Genomic DNA, 9,417 nt, shown 5'->3' on the forward strand with positions numbered 1-9,417 from the left:
CTACTACTACTACTACTACTACTACTACTACTACATATACTAAGAGATTTTATAAATAAATATAAATTTTTAATCTCACTTTCTAAGCTAAAATTTACTATAAAAATAATAAGTTGACTCCAGATATTAATATCAATATCTTCAACTAAAAATGTTTTTCTTGACAAAGTTTGTTAATTAGGATCAAATTATATTATTTAAGAACCATACATACACTTTTCTATGAATATGATTAATAAAAAAATCATAAGAAAAAAAAATAATATATAGATCCCAACCTATTTTTAGTAGTGAGTAACTTATGTCTTTTATTTTATAACGAATAAAGCCTAAGAAGTTAATGGTTAACACTACCTCTCAATTTTTTGTCCTATTCTACTCTTTTTTATTGAAGATTAAGTTACATTCAAAGAATGGTTTGGAATAAAAAGACAAATGAAAAAGCAAAAGGTTGTGTGAATTTTAAACTTTGTTTATAAAAGTTCCATAATATATATCCAAATAGTTTCATGAGATGAGTAAAAAACATTATACTTTTGAAATCATAAAAAAGTCATGATTTCTAGCTTTAATGGTCATTATTACAAAAAGAATAATAGTAATTCTATCATTAACTATTTCATTTCTAACTATTCCATTTATGAATATCCATCACTAAATAATTGAAAAAAACCAATGGAATATTCATTTGGCTTTAAAGAAAAACTTGTATTGGCAATTACTATTCTAATGGAATAGGAAACATGTGTATTTTATCAAGATAAGATAAATAGTAGTGGTCATAGTTATAGAAGCAAAATACATGTATATCTTACTAAGATAGAATTTATAACTTGATAACCGCTTACCAATAAAGATATAAATATATGAAAAGGTAATGAAATTTAAATAAGAACAAAGTAATCAACTAAGAAAATAAAATCATATCTCACTAGGATACATCTTTAATACATAACTTAAATAATTAATATATGGTAGTACGTGAAAAAGTTAGGGTGCTTAGGTATAATGACCTGATGAATTGCTAATAATTAAGGTATTCTTAGATCTTAGGGAGTGTGAATAGACATTCTTCAATTATCAGGTATGATCCAAATTTTTTCTTTTTATCGGTCAAATAAGAATATAGTTAATAAAAACAAAAAGATCTTTGTATAAGGCAAAAATGACCAATATGAGCATACAAGTAAACTAGAAAAAATATAGAAAGGATGCATAGATGAGTAAAATAAAGATTTTGCATAATATCTTTTTTCATTGATTCTTGATCTTCTAGCGTGTATCTTATAAATAGGTTGTTGATTCATGTATTTAATGGGATGTTGATGCATGTATTTAATTAGATCATAGTGAAATATAGATTAAAGTAGATAACATTAAGTAGTGAAATTAAACAAGTCTAAGTCATACATTCTTATAATCCATCATTTTGTTTTAGGAGAATTCACTAACTATTCATATGAAATAAACAATACAATTTTTTTAGAGTTAAAAAAAAATATAAATACATGTCTTATTATTTTCAATCATTTATATTTTTAGCAATAAAATAGTATTCTTACTCTCCCATCACTAGATTAATAAAGAGGGAAAGAAAAGCTTTTGGTTTCTTTTTTATTTCACGTTGTCCAAAAATTGAATAATAAAAAATAATGGTGAATACCTTATTGAATTGATCTTGTCACATAGGAACAACATTCAAGTCTATTAGTTTGTTAGATTGTATTAGTTGTATACATCACTACATTTCCACTACATTTCCACTTGACACATATCAAAATGATAAATGGTTTGTCTCCTCGTAACTTCTCTTGTCTCCTCCTAACTTCTCTTGAATTCTCAAGCCTTGTACCACTCAATTCCTACAATGGTAAAGAACTTGTTGTGTTTTAATTATATTACTAGAGACTTTAAGAAAGTTGGAATAAGAGAACATTTATTTTAGGTGGGATTACTACTTAAATGATTTTAGTAGTTATATATTTCAGATTTTATATGATTCAAGTATTTATTTTTTTGAATTCTAAAATCTACTTTATACAATGATTTCAATAGTTTCTTCTTTATACAATATTTTCAGTAACTACTGGTTAAATATTAATTGAAAAATATTTTTTTATCACTAAATAAAGATTTAGATTTAGATTAAAAATATAAAATCTAGCCTTCACAATAACTTCATCAATTTTGGATGCCAAATGAAAGTACTTGTTAGAAAGACTATCTATAATTTTATATGAAAATGTTTTGTTTTTCTATATTTTATAATAGAATTAACCAACATGTTAATTGATTGCACTAAATTAGATTAAATTTTGTAGTTTTTTCTTCTATAATACCTTAACATGATATAAGAATGTGAGGGTTCTCAAGAATCAATTTTGTTTTATTAGAACTAGTAAAAGACAAAATAAAAGAAGATAAAAAAAAGATTTTTCATTTGTAAAAGTTTGGAGAATGGAAGCTAAACTTCTTTTTGGTTAGAAGTTTGGTTAGAAGTTGCAGTTAATAAATTAAAAATCATCAAAATATCCAATAAATCATTCAATATAAATATAATTTTTAATTTTAATTATCTAGTTGCATAATCAACATTAAAGGATTTTGCTTTTCCAACTCTATAAATTTACACTCATTGTAAGGTATTAAAGCATATGGGTTCTTTGCATTTATTATGGCGTTTTTATTTTGTCAATTTCACTTTTAATATAGGATTATTTAAGTTTTTTTTATTGTTATTGAGATGGATGAATTCTTGAAAATACTCTTAAAGAATTAAAGAATTTCATATCCTAAAAGTGCATGAAAAATGTTGCACAAGTACAATAATACAAGAAAATTAAATAAAGTTTTCTAAATACAAAGTACGAAGAGTTGTCTATAACTTCTCCTCAAATTCCACTTCCAAAATGTACACCTTTCTTCCAAAGCATGGAGCATTCTAAAAGCAAATGATGATATTTATACAATGAATCTTTAAATTTTCTTGATTTCTATCTAAATTAAAAATGTATGAAATAAGTCTATTTCGTAGAATCTCTTTAAAGTGAAAGTAGAATTCATTCTTTGTTTATTTCCTTTCCATTCATTTGTATTTCTTCTATTTTGTGATTTTTTAAATATTTCTTCAAGACCTTGAAGTGATTATTTTTTATCTAACATAATGCATGATAGGATCTAGGTTGTCTTAGTAAATACTTCTATAAAATATTATTCTACTTATAGAAATATATTTGTTCAAAAAAGACCTACGAAAATATTAATAAAAAATAAAAAGATTAATTGCAAAGAAAAAAAACAAGTATTATTTATATCCATGAGAATTACACAAGAACAAAAAGGGTTGGATTATTCTTTATAGTGTACTACACAATCTCAACACCATAATGTTCTAATAACTATCTTTCCTGAAATAAAGATTAGATTTTCTTAGTTCATTTCCTTATTCATTGCGTGGATTCTCTCTCCCTCGGTTCTTTACAGGGACATTCATCACAGGTAAGTTCATACTCCAAGCATTAAGATTCTCCACTGTGATGGTCTCGCTGCCATTGTTGAACACGTATAAGAGAGCTTTTTCAAAGACTGCAATAGTTGGATAAACCCTGGATGTGATGGCAGTTCTTCCTCCAGCTCCAAAACTTTCTACAACAGAGTGATCAATCTGGAAAGAAAGAGTAATGACCAAAAGTATATTAAGATAGTTAAGTAAATGAGAACATAACAAGAGCAAGTATTGTTTCAAACTGGCATAATGAAAGGACCATACCAAACTTCTGAGCGAAAGTTTCTTATCAGTTAAATCAACATCAACAAATCCAGCAAAAGATGGTTTATATAGTCCTTCACCTAAGGAAGAGCTGTTTAAAGAAGTCAAGTATACAAACCATGTTTAGTAGAGGTTGATAACAAAATTAAGATGAGAACATATGTCTAGAGCGAAGTTACAACACAAACCTCCTTGCATCAGAGCACAAGAGAACTTTATGCTTATCTACTGCTTTAAATACTTTAAAGAAGACAGGAGTGAATTCTTCAAGATTTTCTGAGGCTAATGTCAAGAGTCCAAATGGCCCCACTCCACCAGGATCTTTGGAACCCTTTTGGGCACATACATCAAGTGCATCAAGCTTAGCCCATTTTGGATCAAAAGGCTCAGCTTTGTCCAAGCTTGGGAAAGAAAAGGTTACATCAACATCAGCCTGTAAAATAATTAATCAGCAAAATCTTAGCTTAACTTCATTACCATTCAAGGTAAAAAAAACATTTGACTTGATATATTTTTTAAGCAGTTGCTTCTTGAACTTAAATGTCCATTTTTTTTCTAAAAAGAAAAATATAAAGCAAACAAAGAAACAAACCTGAGCAACAGTGATGCCTTTAACTTGAACATGATCACCTTGGTTGAGCTTTTGATTGCTCAGTTGAACATTGTGCCCTCTTAATTTCTCCAATTCTACAACAGGCCACTGCAGCAATTGCTTTCCACTTGGATCTAGCCATACCTTCCTAGGAATCAACTACAACAATGTAATAAAAAAAAACATAAAATGTTATTAACCAATAAAAATGACTTCTAAAAAGTTAACAATAAATTCCACCAAGTATTACCAGAATTCCTGCCCACCCTTTGTTCGTATCTTGTTGAACAGAATCGGACTCATTAGCCCAACCCCACAAAATCCTCCTATTCGTACTTGGGTCAAAGAATGTCTTAGAAGCATAAAAGTTTCCATAATCTAACCTAAGACCACCCCAACCATCAACTAAGCCCTCATCAGGAAAATACTTTTCCTTTTTATTATCATAAGTACCCAGTGTATAGTACTCGTATCTTGTCAAATCTAAGCTAACCTTCAATGCATGTTTCACATTTTGTCCATTAACTGAAGGATCCAACCCATTTTCACCGAATGATAAAACAGGGAAAAAATCTGGGCATTCCCACATGCCTGTACCCTGAACTGAATGTAACGGGTGTTTAGTCTTGGCCCATTTCTTCAAATCCCTACTCCTGTACAAATATGCAACCCCTACATGGTTCCTCCTACTGCCTATCAAAATCCTCCAATGCCCATCAGCCCACCAAGCAGTGGTGGGATCACGGAATGCGCTACCGTTTACACTAACATCCGGGTTCACTATTGGATTATCATCGGGCTTAACCCATTCACGAAGATATGGATCCGACAAGTTTGCGGGTACTGCATAGTTTTGGATCTGACTGTTATTTTTTTCAGCAATACCAGTGTAAAAGATAACAGGCTCACCATTTGGAAGGACTGTGGCTGAACCAGACCAACATCCATAATTATCAAACCATTTAGAAGGGTAGAGTGCAGGTTCAAGGGATTCCCAATTGATCAAATCCTTTGAAACTGAATGAGCCCAAACAATGTTACCCCACACTGCACCTTTGGGGTTGTATTGGTAGAATAGATGGTATAGCCCCTTGTAGTACATAGGTGCTGCTCATACAATAATAGCACACGTAAAACAATCAAAATCAGGATTTGGATTGATTCAAAATCTGTCTGAATATACTTGTTGAATTGGCCATGAAACCAATCAGGTTCTTGTTGAGTTGGCTTACCATTTGGATCTATTGTTGATAAATTTACCCCAATCAATTTGAGCCGCACCCAAAAGCGTCATTGACCCAAGAAGGAGACAAAAAAACAAAGTTAGCCATCATTGTTGAAGTCAATTTTCACTCAAACATCAATCAATGCAAAAAATTTGACACAACAGCTGAACAGAACTAGTGAGGAAAGTTCCCAGCAAGTAAAAAATGGTACAACCCTTATTTAAAGGCAAACAAAAGCATCAAAACCTCATGTCATGTCATTGAAAACAATAATCTGTCCTGGCAATGATTCATATAGGATTATCCCACCAGATTCCCTAGTTTCCTGCATAATAATAATTATTTAACAACATATGCCCAAGTTATTAAGCTTGGTTCATCAATGCTTGTGCTTCTTCACCTTGTCTTCCCCTTTTGTAAATTGAAGTTTGGATCTCACTCTCCTAAGATGTGAACGCAATAAATTCAAGTAATAGATACTAAAGAGTCATATGAAAACTGTCTGAATGTCCTTATGGTGCATACTAAAGAGTCATTTTGTCTCTATTAATGGTGCCGGCCATTTAGTTTTGAAGCCTAAAAGGGACCCACCAATTTTATGCAGGCAATAAGACAAAGATTATATACATAATTAGGTTCTGCCTTCAATGTCAACCTTGGCGATATAAATCCCTACCTCTTGTTCGAAAAAGAAGATTCGCAATGCAAATATTAATATGCCTATATAATCACTAACCTCATCTTTAATGTCCAATTTGCAACCATCTTCTTGTCTAATATCCAAAGATTTTTCATCCCATTCACAAAAACAGAGACATGAAAAAATATGGACACCTTAATATATATGCCAACCCCCCGAATTTTATTAAATACATTTGCAAAAAAAAAAGTTGAAAATTCAAATCTTCACTGTAATTAAATTAATAATTCATGATAAGAAAATAAAGTAATAAGTAAATTTGAAATCTTGACTAACAATTAAAGTAATATATCTCTTTAAAAAAATGTACGTGGAGATCAAATTTGAAATCTTGACTAACAATTAGAGCTTTATCCCTACTACACTTAAGATTCTAAGACAGACAAAACAAAAAGGTCATAAAAAGAGATTAAAAAGGCAACGTATGTTATTTACTTGTTAAATAAATATATTATAGGTATTACTATTTGCATTGCATGGGAGAAAGAAAGAAAAGAAGATGCTTATGTACCGTTGATCCAGTTCCTAGGAGGCTGAAAGTGATACCCGGTTCTATGGACTTGATTCACGTTCTCAACACTAAGAGTCTGAAACCGAGGATAAATCTTATGAGAAGCCTCGGCTCCATTGTTACTTAGCACAAAAAACAAAGCAAACAGAGCAAGAACTGAGAGAGTGTTTGGCATAGCCATCATTGATATATGATTATCGTCCACGAGAGAAAACCAGTTATCACAAAGAGAGCAGAGAAGGAAGAGAGGTTTTTTTTTTTTTTTTTGTAATGAATAATAACGAAAGAGCCAAGAATGAGAGTTTACGTGCTTGGAGAGTGGATATATATAGAGGTTTTCTAGGCTCTTATTAGAGACTGAAAGGGATAATTAATTAAGAAGTCTCCAATTAGACGGTGTTGACCTTGACAAATATTAGTTTGTGGATCTGCTGTTTACTTGCTGACTTGGCGGATGGTTAGTTTTATTTTGGGAGGTTTTGAACTTCGAGCTGATATCTGAAAGATTCAAATATCCGTCCTCGCTTAGCTATTCACTTAGATATGATAAATATGTTGTCGATTATTAAATAATATAAATAGTTATTGTAATGGTGGTTAGCAATGTCAAACTTATGTTATTGTGTAATTTGATAATTATTATATTTAAATATTTTAGCTCTGTAATTATATCAGATTCATGTTATTTAGATTTAATAAATATATTAAATCCAAATTATTTAAATTTAACAACTAAACCAGACTTATTCATTTAGACCTAACAATAACATTAGGCCTAAACCACACCTGAATCTAGCAATAATAATATATTTAAAACTCTTAAATTTAGTGATCATGTTAAATTTAAAGTGCTTAGATTTGATAACAACACCACATCCAAGACATCTAACATCATATCTAAGGTGTTTAGACCTAGCTATAATATCTAGGTCTGACAATAATAATACACCAGTTTATTTAAGTATAATAAAACGATGAAAAATTATATATATATAGCTTAATAATATGATTGATATAAAATTAATTTGGATATGAAATTATTAGTAGTATATAATATACATCTTAAAAAACTTAATACTTGTGAAGCTGAAAAGAATAAGAAAAGAAAAATAATGTCCTGAAACTTCCTTCCCTCTATTATTTGTCCTGGACAAAAAATGAACAAAAATTTTATGTTTTTTTAATTTAAAAGTAAAAACTAAAAATACAAGGTTTATAAATTTCAAGTTGATACATGAAAGTTTTAAATATTGATCCTCGTTTTGCTATTTATTTAGAATTTTGTTTTATAATGCATGTCACAAAAACAAGAGATATAATTTTTAAATAGTATTTAAGATTATGATAATAATTATTTTTAAAAATATATTAAAAAAATATTTTTTATTTAAAAAAATATTTTTAATACCAGTAAATTAAAATAATTCAAAAACATGAAAAATACTAATTTAAAATAAAAAATTAAATTTTTTTAAAATATTTTTAAAATAAAAAAATACATAATAGTTAAGGTGAAGCAATCATGGTAAGCAGCTACTGTAGAGGGCGTACTCTGTGCTGATATTTATAGAGTGACTCGAAAAGGAGAAACTACGAAAGTGTTCTGTCCAATCTTAGTTAGTCTTTATCTTCCCGTAATACTGCCCTGACATTACGAGAGGATAAGACTAAGACTAGAGTGACGGGAAAAAAACAATTTTGTAGTTTCTCTTTTTCGATTCACTATAAATATCAGTACCGACTATACAGCAGTAGATGCATCACCCTAACTATTATATTTTTTGGGAGTAAAAAAAACAAAAGAATTTCTTTGTGCTAATTTAAAAATAAAAAACGTTTAGATTTAAGGATTTAAGTATTGTTGTTTTAGTTGCGTCATTTTCTTGTTATGTTTGGCTAAAGTGTTTTTTTTCTTTAAAGATGGTTTTTTTTTATAAAATCTTCTAAAAAATATATTATTTTTTGATGTTCAAGAGCCTAAACCACACCTGAATCTAGCAATAACAAAAATTTAGTGATCACGTTAAATTTAAAGCGCTTAGATCCGATAACAACACCACATTCAAGACATCTAACATCATATCTAAGGTGTTTAGGCCTGATCATAATATCTAGATTTGATAATAATAATACACCAGCTTATTTAAGTATAATAAAATGATGAAAAATCTTATATATATAGCTTAATAATATGATTGATATAAAATTAATTTGGATATGAAATTATTAGTAGCATATAATATACATCTTAAAAAATTTAATACCCATATTGTGAAGCTGAAAAGAATAAGGAAAGAAAAATAATGTCCTGAAACTTCCTTCCCTCTATTATTTGTCCTGGACAAAAAATGAATAAAAATTTTATATTTTTTCAATTTAAAAGTAAAGAATAAAAATATAAGGTTTATAAATTTCAAGTTGATACCTGAAAGTTTTAAATATTGGTCCTCGCTTTGCTATTTATTTAGAATTTTGTTTTATAATGCATGTCACAAAAACAAGAGATATAATTTTTAAATAGTATTTAAGATTATGATAATAATTATTTTTAAAAATATTTTTTATTAGAAAATACATCATATAATATATGTTTTTTAATTTTTTAAAATTTATCAAACT

At 28.8% G+C, this 9,417-nt stretch overlaps 1 protein-coding gene across 1 annotated transcript; it reads right to left on the reverse strand.

The window, feature by feature from the left end:
• Nucleotides 1-3,296: 3,296 nt before the first annotated feature.
• Nucleotides 3,297-7,072, reverse strand: LOC105111134 (beta-fructofuranosidase, insoluble isoenzyme 1-like). The gene is made up of 7 exons (XM_011006404.1): nucleotides 6,799-7,072; nucleotides 5,594-5,602; nucleotides 4,612-5,468; nucleotides 4,362-4,520; nucleotides 3,958-4,202; nucleotides 3,770-3,860; nucleotides 3,297-3,664 (listed from the first exon to the last, which is right to left on the reverse strand). Exons 1-7 carry the CDS (start codon nucleotides 6,980-6,982, stop codon nucleotides 3,443-3,445), a joined length of 1,767 nt encoding a protein of 588 aa, XP_011004706.1. The 5' UTR covers nucleotides 6,983-7,072; the 3' UTR covers nucleotides 3,297-3,442.
• Between the last annotated feature and the right edge of the window lie 2,345 nt (nucleotides 7,073-9,417).

Source organism: Populus euphratica, unplaced genomic scaffold (genome assembly GCF_000495115.2).
Source record: "Populus euphratica unplaced genomic scaffold, PopEup_1.0 scaffold275.1, whole genome shotgun sequence".
NCBI lineage: Eukaryota > Viridiplantae > Streptophyta > Magnoliopsida > Malpighiales > Salicaceae > Populus > Populus euphratica.

Coding starts and splice junctions, on each gene's coding strand:
- LOC105111134 (XM_011006404.1), bottom strand. CDS start 6,982: ATGATGGCTATGCCAAACACTCTCTCAGTTCTTGCTCTGTTTGCTTTG. Junction 4,521..4,611: donor AAGGGTGGGCAGGAATTCTG/GTAATACTTGGT, acceptor ACATTGTTGTAG/TTGATTCCTAGGAAGGTATG. Junction 4,203..4,361: donor AAGGCATCACTGTTGCTCAG/GTTTGTTTCTTT, acceptor ATTATTTTACAG/GCTGATGTTGATGTAACCTT.